The 19,717-nt window shown below is 45.1% G+C and overlaps 1 protein-coding gene across 1 annotated transcript; it reads right to left on the bottom strand.

The window, feature by feature from the left end:
* Positions 1 to 433: 433 nt before the first annotated feature.
* Positions 434 to 19,031, bottom strand: LOC137846085 (deleted in malignant brain tumors 1 protein-like). The gene is made up of 11 exons (XM_068663754.1): positions 18,794 to 19,031; positions 15,694 to 16,017; positions 13,989 to 14,312; positions 12,190 to 12,513; positions 10,495 to 10,818; positions 9,486 to 9,809; positions 7,117 to 7,440; positions 5,253 to 5,576; positions 4,122 to 4,445; positions 1,208 to 1,531; positions 434 to 856 (listed from the first exon to the last, which is right to left on the bottom strand). The coding sequence occupies exons 1-11, from the start codon at positions 18,903 to 18,905 to the stop codon at positions 846 to 848; spliced, it is 3,039 nt and encodes a 1,012-aa protein (XP_068519855.1). The 5' UTR covers positions 18,906 to 19,031; the 3' UTR covers positions 434 to 845.
* Between the last annotated feature and the right edge of the window lie 686 nt (positions 19,032 to 19,717).

A 19,717-nucleotide genomic window follows, 5' to 3' on the forward strand; every position in this document is an offset into this window, starting at 1 on the left:
TTAGATGAGAAGTGAGAAGCAACACAGAAGTGGTTCGAGGATTGGTGGAAATGTCGCAGAGAGGGCCCACAAGGTACAATCTGTTTTACTTATCAGAGGGAAGGTTGCATGAGAATTTCATGACAGTAGCTAAACATCTTCTGGGGGCGGGTGATGGCTACCCAAGGGAACCTCAAGCTGTTCGAGCCAATACAGCAAAAGCTGGATGTTTATATAATGTATTCTACAATCAGCACAAGAAAGCTTTCATGGATTAGAGGCATTATCAGCTGGAGAAGTTGAACTGGCATGGGAACGGTATGATCTCTTGGGCACCAAGGGCATGATAATGTGAGATGTTGCAGGGATCCAAACTGACTTCAAATGCCCACTCGTGTTCTCCAGATAATCCCTCCCCCTCCCCCCCCCCCCCCCCCGCCCCCCCAAGGGAATATGCCTGGAAAATTATCTTGTGGCCAAGATAAGCAATTGTGGTCAGTGGGACCATGTCCACTCCAATGATCTGCAGGCATCCACAGAGGTACCCAAATCAGACACAAAATCACCCAAGGCTGTAGAAGGATCTACAGCCAGGGGAGGAAAAGGCTTCTGAAGTTACTCTGGAGACAGCCGGGCTGACTTGCCTCATGCAAGTGCCTCTCTGTCTTCATTAGATGAAGATTCCAGTTTGGGCACATTGTTTTTATGTTTGCATTTCAGTGTGATAGATCTGAGCTTCAGGGATTTTCTTCTGTACTGCATGCTCTTTGGCCTTCAAGGATCACTTTGGTTTGGGTTTAATAAATGTCATACACATGTTGGCTGGCACTATTTCTCTCTTCTCCACTCTGGAAGATCTGTGAGGTTTAGATCCAACCTGGAAGGAAATGAATGCAATCCAGATCTGTAAAAGTAGTTTGCTTTATCCTGCAAGGCCACTGAAAGTAGTAGTATACATATAATATCCTAGTGATATTTCAAAGATGCAAATAGGAAAAATGAGCTGCTATGTGGGTAGATGGGAATCATCCCTCAAAATACCAAGCTCCAACTTCAAACTTCTCCCTACCCCATGGCACTTGTCAGAGACATGGAAAGAGACAGTGAAAGTGAGACAAGTGCCACTTGTCTGAGACTGAGAAGGGATGAAGGACCACAGTGCCAAAACCCAGCTTAGAGGCTTAATGGCTACTAATGTCTAGCAGGATGGGACATGAATGAAGGTTACCTGAACATATGACTCCTGCATCTTCTCCATGGTTGCAGTTATGGACTCCCCAAGGCCTTGCCACACACTTGGAGAGGGCTGATTCTCTGCCAGAGCATTTCACATCATCCAGCCAGATACGGCCATAACCTTGCCCAAAATAAGCGGATCCTGGGGCTGACATGGCCTTCCCACAGCCCAGCTGCTGGCACACCACTTCAGCATCGCTCAGGTCCCAGTTGTCATCGCACACTGTTCCCCACTGCTGGCTCTGAAGCACCTCAACTCTCCCAGCACAACGAGTGGGGCCATTCACCAGCCGGAGTGGAGCTATTTCTGCAATCCCTGCACATAAAGCAACCCCAAAATATAAATGCACACGTAAATGCCCTGCACCTAAACCCTACTGACGGTAGGCATGTCATGGTGTCCTAGTGCCAACCAAGCTGTCCCATGGATAAAGAGGACCTTCTGGGTGGACAGAGCTCCTCCCAGGGTTGCCTCCATTCTGTCATAGAATCATTGAATATCCCGAGTTGGAAGGGACCCACAAGGATCATCGAGTCCAACTCCTGGATCCCCAAAGGATGACCCAAAAATTCATACCATGTGTCTGAGAGCATTATCCAAACACTTCTGGAAAGAAAAACTGGCAGGCTTAGTGTTGTGATCAGTTCCCTGGGGAGCCTGTTCCAGTGCCCAGCCACCCTCTCAGTGAAGAACCTTTTCCTGATATCCAGCCTGAACTGCCCCTGTCACAGCTTCAAGCCATTCCCTCAGGTCCTGTCCATGTTACTTCTCCATTCCCTCTGCCTACAGACTTTCTAAAACATCTTGATAAGGACTGAGAGTGGTATTTCAGTTTCCCAGTCAGTAAGAAAAGTTAATTCATCCCTTCTGAGCAGGCATATTTCAGATAGTTTATTTGAATCACTGTGTGAAACAGGGCACCATACCTGCTCTATATAAAGAGTAATATGCTCTGCAGAGCTCTGAAATAAAAATGCAATGTTGTGTACAGATATTACAGATGAAAGCCATACAAAAGGAACAATTCAGGAACCTCCAGTTAGGTGTCTTCTCCCATATGAGATGCCATGAAACATCTTTGGCATTCTTCAGCTCTCATGTCAGAAGGGTGGAAATTTCACATAGCTCCTGGGCTCATATTGGCCCTACATAGATTTCTGCATCCTGTTAGGTGTCTTATTATCATTAGATACCTATGTTCTGAACATAGGTATCATTAGATACCTATGTTCAGAAACGTGATGCATTCCTAAATAAATGGGGTCACATGTGTGAGGCTTTATAATGTCCATCAGTGAATAGACCATGTTCCTGAAACCTTCTTTTGGCCTTACATTTTACTCCAGTTACTGAAATATTCATCATATGTGTTCTGGATAATTTGCTAGGAGAAACTAGATTACAGTAGTGTATAATAATATACACTTACTCTTCCTTGAAATCTCTCTTGCCTGGTGAAGACAGAAGGACTGGAAAATAAGTGGTCTTAGGAAGTGTCAGCCTACTCTTTTCTGCACTGAAACCATGCGCTGCAGAGTCAGTCAAAAAGAGAGAGTAAAATAAATACTTCGGTTTACAAACGGCCTGTTCTGTACTAGCATCAGATGACAGCATTTCAATCCATCATGACAATGAAGCCAAAGGAGGAGTAACGTCATCTACCACATTTGTAAGCCTTTGGATGTAAGCATTTCAGGAGAGCAGAACTGTTCCTCTTTGCACTGCTGCCGTTTTTCTGCTCCTGATGGAGGCAGTCAGCACCTCTGGGAGATACCCTATATCAAGATATATAGAGCAGAAAGGGATTTTTTTCCCCACAAGCAGAGCTGTGGAACTGTACACCTACAACTCCCATCATCCAAGGTGATTCAGGTGAACTTTTGGAACCTTTTTCTTTCTGCTGACTTTAGAGGGGGAGATGCACAGCCAGGTCATCTGCAGATGTGCACTTTTCTATGTTCAGGTCAGAGTCCTTTTGAAAGAGCTTTGAGTTCTCCTGAAGTTTTCAAAAACATTTCATGGAAAGAAGGAGGGACTGCAGGACAGTTTTGATAATTTATCCATCCCCAAAAAGTAGAAAAGAAAGGCTAAAAGAGGAGAAAATAGGCTACCAGATCTTAAAGAAAACCTTGTGAATCTTTAGGATTACCCTGAGGGACGATTGTCCTGATGTTTTCAAACCTGGATGAAGGCCTCCTGGTCTGCCCTCACAGCTGACTTTGCTTTGATCATGAATCTGGCATAGAGACCTCCTGAGACGTGAATTGTCCTATGATCCAAGGAGCCTCTCAACTGCTTTAACAAAGCAGGAGACTTCTTGCAGGTATGCAAGAGACACCAGAGAAAAAACTGAAAAAGCATTTAGATAAAAGTGCTGTAAAGACACATTCTGTGGTTTCAGTTTTTCAAAACATCCTGAAATGTGATGTTATTACTTCTCATGACAGCATAAAATAGACTTCCCAGTCAGCCAGAGGCCAAGACTTGCTGAAAACATTTCTTAGTTTTACATGTGATCTTTATGTAAAACTCAGTCTGAGAGATGACTCTATTCATATGAGACTACAAACCTGAACCTTGTAAATCAATCAGGAATGGGATGTTTATGGTACCTATCCAGCCCTAGTAAAATTCTTGGAACATTCAGAAGCTGCATGATGGGATACAACTATCAGATTGAAGCTTGCTGATGGCAACTCAGTAATTATGGATTATCTTCCAGTGTTGCCTGCTGACCATGGCCAGGGCCATGAGTATTGTATACATCACACAAGATTGAGTTTATACACAACAGTCATTAACAGCAGACATTAGGAGCAGCTTAAGCTCAAAAATGTCCTTTTGCTGAAGGTGAAAATCTTATTTTCATGTTTGTGGACACCACTGAGACTGAGACAGGAGTTACCTGAGCATACCACACCAGCGTCTTCTCCGTGTCTGCAGTTATGGGATCCCCAAGGTTGGAACTGGCATTCAGAGAGGGCAGCCTCAGTTCCTATACAATTCACATCATCCAGCCAGATGGGGTCAGAGCCTTCTCCAAAGCGAGCTGAACCAGGGGCTGACAGTGCTGCCCCACAGCCCAGCTGCCTGCACACGACATTGGCTTCAGCTATGTCCCAGCCATCATCACACACGGTTCCCCACTGCTGGTCATGAAACACCTCAACTCTACCAGCACAAGGACTTGAGCCATTCACAAGCCGGATGGGAGCAGCTTCTGCAACACCTGGAGCAAAACACAGAAGAATCACAGAAAAAAGGTCAGGGAGCATTTCATGCCTCAGTGCTCTATGGAAGTGAGAAAATATCTTTCCTTGCAGGGGTCTTCTGCCAAAAAAAAAATGTTGTGGCAAAGATGTGGATCATCCAGAACATCAGTGAGATTTGCTTTGATAGTGCCTCAAAATTCATTTGTACCTGTAGCAGATTGCTACCGGACAGAGCACCAAGAGCTGAGCTCTTGCTTTAGGGCCTCAGGGAAAGCAGCAGATGATGTCAGTGTTATCACTGGTTACACAACACTCCCCTTTTCTAGGGATCTAGGGTCTAGGACGGCCAGGGTAGTCTGTGTCATCTGTTTCTCCTTCCCACATTCCCCAGTGACTGTGCTATGGGTCTCTGTCATGATGTGCAGTCATGATTTAAAGAGCGCCATTTACCTCATTACTCAACACAACGGTTCTGCACATCACCAGCTAACTACACTCTGCAGCACGTTGGGATACCCTCTCCCCACATGGCCCACACTTCTGATGTGATTTCAGCAACCAGAAAACATATCCATTTTGGTAGCCAATCAATGTCATCTGACTTCCAGCTTCAGCTCCATAGGAACACCGGGCTTCTTTAAATACTATGTCATATCCTTCAGCAATGTGCAGGTGTCTAAAGTAGTCTAAAATAACACTCGGTTCAATCCTCTTGTATCTCATCCAAGAGCAACATTGATAAACATGTCCCCCAGGGCCACAGGCACCTCTCCCCAAAACAGCTTCCATTGTACCCCATGTTACATGGTATCAATTAGCTGTACCTGAGCAGAACACACTAGCATCTTCTTTGTGGTTACAGTTGTGGTCTCCCCAAGACCGTGCCTTGCAATCAGAGAGGGCAGTTTCGGCTCCTGCACAGTTCACATCATCCAGCCAAATTTGGCCAGTTCCTTGTCCAAACCGAGCAGAGCCAGGGGCTGAGATTGCTGCCCCACAGCCCAGTTGCCTGCACACCACTTGAGCATCTGCCAAATCCCAGCTGTCATCGCAGACGGTCCCCCACTGCTGCTCATGAAACACCTCGACTCTCCCAGAGCAGAAGTTCGAACCATTCACCAGCCGGACTGGGACTGGTTCTGGAACACCTGAGCCACAAAGGTAAGACAAGATAAGTTATTCTGGCAAAGACATTCCTGCTTGCCACATCAACAAGCACTGCATGCACTCCTTGGCTTAGTATGTATTCCAGAGACAAGCACCATGGAGAAAAGGAGGTTCATTATGATTGCTCTTGCCCCAAAAGTCAAGGAAAAGTCAAGGAAAAGTGCTGCCTGAAACAAAGGAGAAGAGATGTACTGATGGTTCAAATCCCCAAATCTGAGGTGCTTGAAGCCCTTTTATCCCTGCAGCTCTGTTGGGTTGCAGTTTCTTTAATCTGCTTTGGGTGTCTGCATCCCAAAGGTATCTGGGGCCAAATCCTGCCACAGACTCTTCTGTCTTAGTCTTTGCTGGCTGCAGAGGGACAACAGTACATTTAATTCAGACACAGGCAGTGAATCCATAGGGTATTTTCAAGTCATTGGCAAGTAGCCAGAGAGAAACAGGTTATCTCCAGCAAGGGCAATTCAAGTGTTCTACTACTCTGGGGAGGTAATGTGATTGCACAGAGGATGAAGAGGAATTAAATGGCAATTCTTCACAAAGAGATAAAAAGGATTGAAAGTGACACTCTAAAGTGTTGTGCTGTTTGGAGAAAGACATAGACAAGTATAAAAGGCAGTGCTAACTACAGGACATCCAAATCAAGCCTTCAGAGCTACTCAGGCCTTCCAAAACCTCATCTTAATAACAGATTAGAAGAAATATGCCTAATAGCTAAGGAGAAACCAGAGAAGAATGAGGGGAATGAGAAGAAGCTTAAAAACCTTGTCTCAAGAGGTGGATATGAATAGGATGAGAAAACTGAGAGGGGATGTAACACACTTAACAAAAGGCAAAGAGTAAATAACAATACACACTACAAAGAAAGAAGAGGCTGTACAATAAATTCCAGGTAAAGGTAGTCAGGTCAGAGTTTCCTACTAGTGACAAAGAAGTGCAGTGCAACAATTTTGAGGAAATTGTGTCAGCTGTAGAGGTTTCAGAGAAGATGCTGGAAAAACATTTGTGAAAACAGGTCTTCTGAAAATGGTTCTAGCAAGGAAGGGAAAAAGGAAGGTAGATTAACTAGTTTCTGCAAGACTTCTTCATGTTCTTGACTTGAAGAGGAAAGAAAGAAAACTGAGACTGTGTCTTGATTTTTCAAGTGTGATATGTTCATTGGGGTTGTCACTGACAAAATCAGAAGAGCACAAGTGACAGTGTGCTGTTCTCTATACTAGGATGAATCACACCAGTCCTGCAAGCCGTCAAGGTTACCAGTAGCTCATGCGGGAAAGAGTCCCAAATTTAAATTCTTGAGCACAGCAAGTGGCAGACTGCAGCACCACAGTGTCATGGTTAGATTTTGAATGGGAAGGAGAGGGGAACACAAATGGATTTACAAACATCCCTGCTCGAAGCAATTTTTCTGTATATTACTGTGGTTTGAGATTTGTAAGATGGGAAGAGAACACCTTATGGCATTTCAAGCATCCCTCCACATACCATAAATGTCAATCAAAAGGTGAAATAGAAGAGACTTACCCAAGCACACAACACCAGCATCTTCTCCATGACTACAGTTATGGGCTCCCCATAGACTGGTCTCACATTTGGAAAGGGCAGTTTCAGTTCCCCTGCAATTCACATCATCCAGCCAGATGGGGCCAGACCCTTTTCCAAAATAAGCAGAGGCTGGAGTGGATAGCGCTTTCCCACAGCCCAGCTGCTGGCAAACGACTTCTGCATCTCTTATATCCCAGCTGTCACCACACACTGTTCCCCACTGCTGGCCATAAAAAACTTCAACTCTCCCACTGCAACGATTTGGCCCATCCATTAATCGGAGTGGAGCTACTCTTGGTATGTCTAAATAAAATAGAAAAGGTAGGAATATACATTACTGAGTTGCCATTAGCCTAATTAAAAGTAAGATAAAATGCATAATCACAGTGAGTATCTTGGGACATCCAGGGTACAGTTATCCAGTTGCCTGAAGTTGGGATATCTTCACCAGTTCAAAACTAAGTAGGAAATAGTCTGTGTACCATATTCTGCAGAATATAATTTAGATATAGTATAGTATAAGTCGGAATAATTTACTAAAGGTGTTGGGAGTGTGGAGAGGTACCTGTGTTGGGAGTGTGGAGAGGTACCTGCTGACTGGAAGCTAGGCAATGTTATACCCATCCATAAAAAGGGCATGAGAGAAGACCCAGGAAACTACAGACCTGTTACTTTGACTTCAGTCCCTGGAAAATTTATGCAGAAGATTGTCCTGGGGGATATTGAATGACATTAAGGAACATAGTTATTATCAGGCAGAGTCAACACGAGTTCATCAAGAGAAAGTCCTGCTTTAGTAAATCAATCTCTCTCTATGACAAAGCCACCTGCTTGGTGGATGAAGGGAAGGCAGTGGATGCAGTCTTTTTGGATTTCAGTGTGGTCTATGATACTGCTCCTCAAAGCATCCTTTTGGATGAATTGTCCAACTGTAAGATGAACAGGTTCATGCTACACTGTGTGATGAACTGGCTTGATGGTAGAGCTCCAAATGTTGTAGTGAATGGGGCTACATCTGCCTGGCAGACGATCCCTGGCAGTGTTCTCCAGGGCTCATTCTAGGGCCAGTCCTGCTCAACGTTTTTATCCATGATCTGGATGCATGAGTGGAGCTCATCCTCAGCAAGTTTAGGATTACACTAAACCGGGAGGTGCTGTTGATTCCCTAGGGGGATGAGAGGCCTTGCAGAGGGATCTAGATAGATTGGAGCACTGGGCGGTAAGTAACCGTATGAAGTTCAACAGAGGAAAATGCTGGATTCTGCATCTGTGACGGAGCAATGCCAGACACAGGCACAGGCTGGAGAACAGCTCAGCAGAAAGGGACCTGGGGGTATTGGTTGACAGCATGCTCAAGGGTATGAGCCAGCTGTGTGCCTTGGCAGCCAAGAGGGCAAACCACATTCTGGGATGCATTAAATGCAGCACAGCCAGATGGTAAAAAGAGATGGTTGTCTTGCTATATTTAGTGTTGGTGTGGCCTCACCTTAAATATTATGTGCTGTTCTGGCCTCCACATTATAAAAGTGAAGTTAAAGTCCTTGAAAGCATGCAGAGGAAGGCAACAAATCTGGTAAAAGGGCTGGATGGCATGTCCTGTGAGGAGAGGCTGAGGACACTTCTTTAGAAAATGAGAGTCCCAGATGTGACCTCATTACTCTCTGTAATTACCTGAGGAGGGGAAGCACAGAGGGAGCCGCTGGCCTCTTCTCCCTGGTAGCCGATAAAAACATGGGAATGGCACAAAGCTGCACCAGGGGAGGTTCAGACTGGGTCTTAGGAAAAATTTATTCCTATTGATCACCTTTATGTGAAGGTGATCAATGCTTGAATGGGCTTCCTCGTAAGGTGGCTAATGCACCATGCCTGTCAGTGTTCAAGGAGCATTTGGACAATACCCTCAATTATATGCTCTAACTTTTGGTTAACCCTGAAGTGGTCAGGGAATTGGGCTAGATGATCTTTGTAGGTCCTTTCCAACTGATCTGTTCTGTTCTGTTCTGTTCTGTTCTGTTCTGTTCTATTCTATTCTATTCTATTCTATTCTATTCTATTCTATTCTACTCTACTCTACTCTACTCTACTCTACTCTACTCTACTCTACTCTACTCTACTCTACTCTACTCTAATTTTTCTAAGCCAAGTGAAACACAGCTTCTGTGTTCAAGGACACCTACATGCATGCCAAAAAAGAGGAATTTGTAACACGTCTCCCGTATGATGACAGAGAGCTCACAACACATTCAGGAACTAAGGGCACATGGGCACATCATAAAGACAGAGCCTTCAGGTAGGTTGGTGCAGAAAACCTTCCCTATCATGCAGACAGAGACACAGACAGGGGTTACCTGAGCATACCACACCAGCGTCTTCTCCGTGTCTGCAGTTATGGGATCCCCAGGGTTGGAACTGGCATTCAGAGAGGGCAGCCTCAGTTCCTATACAATTCACATCATCCAGCCAGATGGGGTCAGAGCCTTCTCCAAAGCGAGCTGAACCAGGGGCTGACAGTGCTGCCCCACAGCCCAGCTGCCTGCACACGACATTGGCTTCAGCTATGTCCCAGCCATCATCACACACGGTTCCCCACTGCTGGTCATGAAACACCTCAACTCTACCAGCACAATGACTCGGACCATTCACAAGCCGGATGGGAGCTGTTTCTGCAACATCTGGAGCAAAACACAGTTGAAAAATGTTCAGGAGCATTGCATGCCTCAGTGTGCTGTGGAGGGGTCAAAACAGAACATCATCACAATGGTCCAGTAGCCAACAGCACCTGACCCCTGGTGTGTAAAGTTGCAGTGGAAAGCCTCAGAATTTGTTCCCACACCCTTGGCTGGTACTTTAGCAATGAATCTTTTATCTGTAGAGTGTTCAGAGCTGAGCATCCAGATTTCTTCCCTAATAATAGGGCATCAAAATGGGGTTGGGGAGCATTGACTGAACCAGAGTGCAGGGGGAAACTGTGCCTTTGGGAGTGCAGTTTGTACTTGTGAGCCTCTATAAATCCAGCCATCAGGACTCACTGTCAAAGTCCATAGCACTCTAGTTCCCGTGAGAGCTCCAAACTGCTCCCTGGAGCATGGCTCCAGGTTCTGGGCACAATGGGTAACACAGTGCCCTAGGACTCCTCCATCGCTCACATCCCCCAGGGATTATCCTGAGCAGTGGGATTAGTGCAGAAGGAAAAACAACCTTAGCATCCATGTATCACTCTTCTTATATCTCAGCCCACAGCTGAATGATCAACACACAGTCTCCTGGTCCTGAGGGGACTCCAGAGCTACGAGCACCCTTCTCACAAGTGCATTCCCTCCATTGTACTCCACATGTCATGGCATACATTAGCAGTACCTGAACACTCCACAGCAGCATCTTCTTTGTGGTTACAGTTGTGGTCTCCCCAAGGCTTGGCCCGGCACTCTGTGAGGACACTTTCAGCTCCTGCACAGTTCACATCATCCAGCCAAATTTGGCCAGTTCCTTGTCCAAACTGAGCAGAGCCAGGGGCTGAGATTGCTGCCCCACAGCCCAGCTGCCTGCACACCACTTGAGCATCTGCCAAATCCCAGCTGTCATCGCAGACGGTCCCCCACTGCTGCTCATGAAACACCTCAACTCTCCCAGAGCAGGAATTTGAACCATTCACCAGCCGGACTGGAAACAGCTCAGAAAATCCTGTATTGAGAAATAGTAAAGACATCATTTTTTTGGGCTTTCAATCTTGTGGATTGAGGACTTGTTAGTGTTAGGTCAGAGGTTGGACTAGGTGATCTTTGAGGTCTTATCCAACCTAGATGATTCCATGATTCTATGTTTTGGTTCATACTGATTCTGTGCTGCCTGGATTGCTGCTCTGTGGCATGGGCAGACACTGCTCTTTATTCATAACAGACCAGCAGATCCTTGCAGCAGTTCCTGTTTCCTAGAATGGTGGTCTTCAGTTGACATCTCTTGTTGACTGGTCCTGACTAAAAATCAGACAAGTCTGGTGAACCCTTATTCCATCACAAGATAACAGTTATGCCTGCACCACGTTATTGTGATGAGTCAGACTAGGGGGAATAGTCTGGGCTGGTGAGATGAACTTGGAAGGGACAGAAACCTGTGGACTAACACCGGTCCGGGAGCACCAAGGGGCATTATAGTTTAAGCTGTGTTAAGGACTCTTGGCAGCTCAGATCAGCAATTTCTGTAAGGCACAAGGCATTGATTGAGGACTGAGAGTAAGAGATGCTGAAGCTGTAAAGCTCTGGTAATGTTGAGCATCAAGTATTTGGTGCTGGGGAACTTGCTTGGGTGAAGTTATGCAATAACATCTCATTGAGAAATATTACTTGAACAGCAGCAAGCTTGAAGGATAGAATTAATATGGTCTATTATAGATGTTTAAACACTCAGCAGCATCTGTCTTGGGACAACTGTGAGGTAAGACATACAAATTTCACCAGAGGTCTCCGTTTCCTTCATAGATGTGTAGTCAAACCGCAGTTTTAGATTTCATATTTGCACTTTTTATATCTGAGGTTTGAAAGTCAAATCTCTTCTCCTTAAACTCGGCAGCTGATGATGGGAACTGCTCAAGATTAGCTGGGCAGAGCAGTGGAGTGGGAGACCTACAGCCATTCCTCACAGACATTTTTTGAATGCGTGAAGGAAGAGGAACAGGAGAAAGAGCAGTAGCACTTGAGAACCAGAGCTGTCAGCCCTGGATGAATGGGCTACAGTCTGACTTATGCAGTAATACTCCTGATACTTCACGTGTTTTTCTCTGTTAGGCCAGAAGAATTGCAAAATTATTGGATTAAACAGTAGCTGAGATGAGAAAACACCCCATAATGGGGGTTTCACGCTCTGCTTTAGCAAACTGGCCCCCAGAAGCAACCCCTTTAAAAAGACATAGGTTATAATTGCCTATAGATTTAGGCACATCATTTTCTTAAGTACTCTATGTCACTTCCTTTGGAAGACCTATTTGTGGTGAAGGACCTGAACCCCAGGGTCACTCACAGATAAATTCCCCCATGATTTAAGGTGAATTATGGGTACCTTCACAAACCACTCCAGCATCTTCTCCATGCCCACAGTTATGGACTCCCCAGGGAGTGGCCATGCATTCAGAGAGAGCAGCTTCTGTCCCTGTGCAGTTGACATTATCAAGCCAGATGGGGTCAGATCCTTGTCCAAAGTAAGCCCTATGGGGAGCTGATAAGGCCTTCCCACAGCCTAGCTGCCTGCACACAACTTCTGCATCAACCAAGTCCCAGTCATCATCACACACTGTTCCCCAACGTTGGCCGTAAAACACCTCGATTCTCCCAGAGCAGGGGGTCAAACCATCCACTAATCGGAGTGGGGCAGGTTTTGCAAAGCCTGCAAGAAAAAAAAAAAAAAAAAGGAGAAATATCTGATGCAGATTTTGTTTTGTCTGTCTCCCACTTGTCAATGAGTATAGTGACTCTCATGGCTTTGCATTTTGTAGATTTTGACAAGAGAAAATATTGCATAAAGAAGCAACACAAACTATTCCTCCACCATCACAGCATTATCTGTTCAGCAGTGTCACCAGCAGGGTTCCAAAGGCATCCATTTGGGCGTCAGTTCTCTCTAATACTTTCTATAGGTATTCTGGATTCAGGACTCAAATGCCAACTAAGTTTGCAGATGATACTGAATTAGGAGGAGCTTTTGACTCCCTCAAGGGTGAAGAGGCCTTACAGAGACATCTTGACAAATTGCAGAGCTGGGCAATCGCCAACAATGTGAAGTTTAACAAAACTGAGCACCAGACTGTGCACCCAGGAAGGGGCAGCCCTGGATAGATGTATGGACTGGGGGATGAGAGACTGGAGAGCAGCCCCGTGGAAAAGGATCTGGGGGTTCTGGTCAATGGCAAGTTAAATATGAATCAACAGTGTGCCTTGGCAGCCAAAAGGGCCAAGAGTATCCTGGCTGTATTAAGCACGGTAGAGCTAGGTGGTCTAGGGGAGTGTTTGTCTCACTGCCCTCTGTGCTAGTGTGGCTGGCCTTCAGCTTGAGTCCTGTGGGCACCACAAGAGGAGAAGGACATCGACCTCCTGGAATGGTTTTAAAGGAGGGAAACAAAGATGGTGAAAGGTCTAGAGGGCACAACAGAAGGAGTGGCTGAGGTAATTTGGTTTGTTCAGCTTAGAAGAGAAGGTTGTAGGTTTTCAGTAGACCTCATTGCAATATACAGCTTCTTTTTGAGGGAGAGCAGAGGGACAGATGCTCATCTCTTCTGTCTGATTACCAGTGACAGGATCCAATGGAAAAGCGTGAAGCTGTGTCAGTGGAAGTATTAATCGGACTGGAAAGGTTTCTTCACTGACAGGGTGGTTGGGCACTGGAAGATGCCCCCCAGGGAACTGGTCATGGCACCAAGCCTGCCAGAGTTAAGAAACATTTGGACAAGGCTCTCACACATATGGCTTATTTTGGATGGTCCTGTGTGGAGCCAGGATTTGGACTTGATGATTCTTGTGGATCCCTTCCAACTCAGGATATTCTATGATTCAATGTATTTCATAAACTAAAATATACTAGGGGTGCCAGAAAGCAATCCCCAGTCTTGTTTAAATGTCAATGTCCAGTGTTATTTAAGATGCTCTAGCCTCTATCTGCCATTACAAGGGGACTTAGCTCTCCTGTATGTCTAGTAGCATGTTTGCCAGCCCTTTGTAGATGTCCAAGGTGTGTTAAAGGGTCTAGAAAACTAGAGGTTCCAGAATCACTCTCATACTGGGTAAATCAGCTGTGGCATATGCTGCCTCTGCTTTATATTTCTAGCGTATGTCCACCCCCTACAAACCCACTTGTGTGAGAATTACCTGAGCATACAACACCAGCATCTTCTCCGTGCACACAGTCATGGAGTCCCCAAGGCTTTGTACTGCATTCAGACAGGGCAGCTTCAGTTCCTCTGCAGATAACCTCATCAAGCCAGATGGGTTCAGAGCCTCTCCCAAAATAAGCCGACGAAGGAGCGGATAGGGCTGTCCCACAGCCCAGCTGCCGGCATACAACTTCAGCATCAACTATATCCCAGTTGTCATCACAGACAGTTCCCCATTGATGGCCATAAAAAACCTCCACTCTCCCAGAACAGTGACTTGTACCATTCACTAATCGTATTGGAACTGTTTTATTAAGTCCTGCATTAAAAAATAACAAACAAACAAACAAAAGAAAACAATTGACAAACCATCACTAACAACAACAATCCAACAGGATCAGGGATTGCACATGGAAAGATCCCCTAGAGACTGAAGGAAAGTCTGTCCAGGGCCTGAAAAGGCTGATGAGGATAAGCTTCTGAACTTTTCTCTGACTTTTCAGATTTCCTAATTAGAGAGATAAACAGAAAGGATTTGGATCTTCTTATGAAGCAGAATTTCAACTGACATTGTGAAACTGTTCCAGGGTGGCAACTGGCTGCATATCCAGACACCTACGTCTTACATGTCTATACATGTTGGTATCTCCATGTGAGATGAGTATTGAAATTCTGGTTAGTTGATGGTGTCTCAGCTCACCAAATATTGAGGTTTGAGTCAATGGCCCAAAAAGGTGATCAACAATGTTTGCAATGCTTCACATATTCCTCCATCAGAGTCCAGCTGGTATCCTGTTGGGTCTATCTTAGGGAATCTGTCTCATCTGCTAGTCCCATGCAGTTATGTCAGATGCCCCAGGGCATTTAGAGCTGTGTGGCAACTGTGTAGGGAATGGACTACACTACTCCTATCAGAAAGACACCCAGCCCAAACTGTGACACCTGCATTTAGACACAGATAAATCTAGGCCTTAATACGGAGTTGAATCCCATTCCAGATCCAACTAGGTGGATGTCTAGGAGCAGAGTCTTTGGGAAATACTGCCATGAAAAGGGGCAATGGGCAGCCCATTCACCTCCCAACACTCCCTCTACTGCCTGGTACCTATGGGAAACTTGATTATGCTTTAGTCCCCAGTTAACTGTGATGTAGAAGGGTAAGAAACACCCTCAAGCCTTTCCCACCCAGTTCCAGGAGCTCAGCATTCATCAACACCACGACATCCATGTCAGAACTGGCTCATAGACAAATGATCCAGTACTGGTCATCTCTCATCACAGTGACAGTCTGGAGAATAGATGTATCCACCAGGAGTATCACAAAATACAAATGGAACATAAAAAAAAAATATAAAAAAATGCTCAACTTCTAAGTCATATTTAAGCCATGCATGCATGGAAAGCATATACATCCAGGTGGTGTTCCTTTCAGTTTTTTTGCCCATTAACAGTATGGTGATGGAATAAAAAACAGACCAGCATAGACAGAACAAATCAATGCTCTACCAGACACACTATTTAACTGACAACAGAACTGAGCTTGTCCTTGGCATGGTACAGGATAGTTCTGAAGCATCCATCTCCAATCTGAGTCCTAAGCACTGACTGAGAAATAAAATCTTGCAAACAGGCTTAAAAATAACCCTCTACACAGCACAGCCTCTTGGTGCCACATGAGGAGTGGTGTAAACAGAAGTTACCTGAGCACACAACGCCTGCGTCTTCTCCATGATTGCAGTTGTGCTCTCCCCAGGGTCTGGTCCTGCATGCAGAAAGGTCAACTTCCGTACCATTACAATTCATGTCATCCAGCCAGATACGACCAGTTCCTTGACCAAACTGAGCCAATCCAGGAGCTGAGAGTGCTTCCCCACACTCCAATTGCCTGCATACAACCATGGCATCAGGTAGATCCCAGTTATCATCACACACTGTTCCCCACTGCTGATTCCAAAGCACCTCAAGCCGCCCCGTGCAGCGGTTGGGGCCATTTACGAGTCTGATTGGAGCTGAGTTGGCAACACCTGAATCACAAAACAAGACGATGTGAAATAGGCATGAACCAGGTTTTGGCTGACAGTGGAGAATGTTAACATCTTGCTCTTGTAGGAATAATGCCTGTTTGGGTTTGGCTGCAGAAGGACTGCTGAAATGCCAACCACTGGTACTTTCAGCAAGAACACAGAAATAAAAGTTTGTTGGCTAATTAGTGGTGCAACTGTGACACGATGTGACAGCACCACACCACAGAAACCTTAGGCTCTATCATGTAGCTTCAGAGGAAAATCTCAGATCATAAGGAGATGGAGGTGACAGTGTTTCCATGCAACCTGAGCAACTGCAGCACTGCAGGTCTCGTGTCATCCCTACCCACCCTCTTTGTGCAGCTTCCTCCACCATGAATGCTTCTCTCAAGACCTGTCACTTTCCCTGTATATTGCAAATTGTTGAAGGAAGTTTTTAGTTCACTACTCTGAGTGTAAATTGGGATTTCCACATACTTGTCAAAAACATTTGCCAGAACTGTGCTATCCAGAGCTTCTCAGCTGGGGCCATGGGAAGCATACTTTATGTGTCTAACTATAGGTTGCTGGTGTCATTTGTAGCTCTGCACTCTGTAAAGCAGTAGCTGGAGCCCTGAAAAGAGAAACTAGAGCAACTTAAATGGCTCTAGGCACCTATTTTCAGACAAATGCCTACAGTGTATAGGGTAGGATTGACTTCCCACATGCTGACAGTTACAGCATTGTCTGTGCTAAACAAATGGGCTCCCACACAGTGACGAGAAAATGTTATTTACAATTATCATCCATCTTATAACAAGGGAGGAGGACTTGAGGTACAGAAGTGCCTGTTTCTCTTCGTTGTTGAAAGGAAAATTCAGGCTGCTATTGGGATCCAAACCTGTCAGAAGACACCATAGTTCCTTCCGTATTGAGAAAGACCTTGTCTGATGCATAAATTGTGTATATGTCTTTGATCCTGGGTGCTGTTTCCCACAGCCTTTATGCATTATAAGAGAGGGTTTTATGTAAAAGCCTGCTATATAAAGGCTTTCCAGGTCCACTTTTCTATGATAATACATGTAAGAAGCACAGATATTGCCAAGATGGATCCTATCAGGGTTGGACAAGGGCCTGGGCAACCTGATCTAGTGGGTGGAATCCCTGCCCATGGCAGGGAGGTTGAAAGTAGTTGATCTTCAAGGTACCTTCTAGACCGAAGCCATTCTATCATTCTGTGATTTTCTTAAGCCTGAAATTGCCAAATCATGCTATTTGATTATTTACAATTCTGGCCCAGCTGTTGCTTCACCCTAGTCCCTGAAGCAGCCTTAGCTTATGTCAGGCTTGGTTAAAGATTAACAGTACTGTCTCCAGATAATCCTTATCCCATTATTTTATTTTATTTTATTTTATTTTATTTTATTTTATTTTATTTATTTTTTTTTTTAAGTTATCTGAAACTGAAAATGCTGGTTTGTGGAATATAAATGCAATTCCATTACGCAGTAGCTCTTACAGAGAAGCAGGGAAGGTCTGCTATACTGATTCCTTCTTAGGTCCTGGTTCAAATCTAGTCTGTGAATGTAGAGGGGAGGAAAAAATAAAAGGATTAAGTTTTGGATTACAGAGATCAATCAAGGAAAGATCTGTCTTTATGCTTGCATTTGTTTGTTTCCAGTGTTTGTATCTGTATGTTTGCATTCATAATACCTCTAAATCTCCATGTGAGCTTTGGAAGCCAAATGATGATCTCTGCTACTACCTTTTCTTGCCTGAGAAAGGTCATGTCCTTCTCCAGTACCAGGAGTTTAATTTATCATAGAATCATAGAATGGTTTGGGTCAGTTCCAACTAGGGACCTAGTTCCAACCTCTTTGCCATGGGCAGGGACATCTTCACGTTCCCCAAAGCCCCATACAACCTGGCTTTCAGGAATTTCAGGGAGGGAGCACCTTCAACTTCTTTGGTCAACCAGTTCCTGTGCCTCACCACACTCAGAATGAAGAATTTCTTCCTTATATCCAATCTAAATCGACCCTCTTTCAGTTTACAACCATTACCCTTTGTCCTATTATTATATGTCCTTATAAAAATCTCTCTTCATCTTTCTTGTAAGTTCCCTTTAATTAATGAAAGGTGGCAATAATGTCTCCCCAGAGCCTTCTCTTCTCCAAGCTGAACAAACTCAGATCTCTCAGTCTGTCTTCAAACTGTAAGTGCTCCAACACTCTGATCATTTTTGTGGCCCTCTTCTGGACCTGCTGTAACAGGTCCATGTCTTCCTTTTGCTGTGGGACCCAGAGCTGAACACACTACTACAGGTGGGGTATGACAGGAGCGGAGTAGAGGGGGAGAATCACCTCTGTCACCCTCTGGTCACGCTTCTATTGATGCAGGTTATGATTGGCTTTCTGCAAAAGCACACTACCAGCTAATGCAGAGCTTTTCTTTCACCAACATCCACAAGTCCTTCTCCATTCAGATTCAGAGGACTGCTCTCAGTCCTTTTATCCCCCAGCCTGTGTTCATGTTTGGGATTGCCCTGACCCAGGTGCAGATACTTGGACTTGTTCAACTCCATTATGTTCATATTGGCCCCTCTCTCACACCTGTCCAGGTCCCCCTGGATGTCATCCCTTCCTTAAGCTTACTGAATTTTCAGTCCTTTTTTTCCAGCCACTAAACCCATTTCCCTGCTGGAACCAGGGATATGAGACAGGTCAATTCATCATCAGCACCATATATCAGACCATATCTGGAACCCCATTCTCCAGGAGCAAAGGAGGAAACTTACCCCAAAGCCATGCCAGGAGGAAAAGCACAGTTTCCATCCTCATTCCTCCAAAGGCAGACAGACTCCTGCTGTGGGAATCCCTGGATGGGAGAAGACTTCCTGGTGGTCCCATGGTAGCAGCAGAAACCTTGTACAATCCAGTCCTTGAAGGCCTGGACAATGTAGAGCAGGAATAATGTCCTTTTTAGGAGAGACAAAGAGCTCAGAGTCAGTGACTGGCTGGGCAAGAAGGAGAGAAGACAGTAAGGACCAAAATGACAAATATTCCTTACACTGACTCCTCCCCTTAATTGGCCTCTCCCTCTTCACCCACCAGAGCTCTAGCCACCTCCCTCTGCTTCCCTGCATCTCCCTATTACTGTTTCTGTCTTCCCGTGCTCTTCTGTTTGTCAACATAATGAGGAAAAATAACCCATGCTAGAAAGTAATCTTTTGTCCTCCATTATTTTAGCAAAAATCAAACTGTTTCTGCTACTTCTCTAAAAGTATCATTCTCCTGGCAGGACAAGGTTGTGAATAGGCAGTGCCCTGGGAAGACTTCTTGGAGAAGGCAGGAGTGATGTGTGGGTCTGCCTGTTTGACCAGTTCTTAAGTGCAGTCTAGGAATGGGGAGCATATGGAAAACAAGAAAAGACTTTTTTTATTGTGAGGTGACCAAATACAGGAACAGGCTGTTCACAGATGTGTCCATCCCTGGAGATCTCCAAAACCAACTTGACACAGCTTTTGACAACTGCTCTAGCTGGCTGTGCTTGAGCAGGGGGTTCATCTAGATGAGGAATAACAGGCCTGTTCCTACCTCAGTGATGTTGTGGATTTACTCTTTCTTGAGCTGGGGGACAGTGAAACTCTCCAGGTAGTGGGGGTGAGGAGGAGTCACTTGGGAATTGGATGGGGCTGCACTGGTGAAGTCAATGTAAACAC

This window comes from Anas acuta, chromosome 30 (assembly GCF_963932015.1).
Source record: "Anas acuta chromosome 30, bAnaAcu1.1, whole genome shotgun sequence".
Taxonomy (NCBI): domain Eukaryota; kingdom Metazoa; phylum Chordata; class Aves; order Anseriformes; family Anatidae; genus Anas; species Anas acuta.

Coding starts and splice junctions, on each gene's coding strand:
- LOC137846085 (XM_068663754.1), bottom strand. CDS start 18,905: ATGGGACCACCAGGAAGTCTTCTCCCATCCAGGGATTCCCACAGCAGG. Junction 12,514..13,988: donor TGCTGGTGTTGTATGCTCAG/GTAATTCTCACA, acceptor TTTTTCTTGCAG/GCTTTGCAAAACCTGCCCCA. Junction 5,577..7,116: donor TGCTGGTGTTGTGTGCTTGG/GTAAGTCTCTTC, acceptor TTTGTGGCTCAG/GTGTTCCAGAACCAGTCCCA.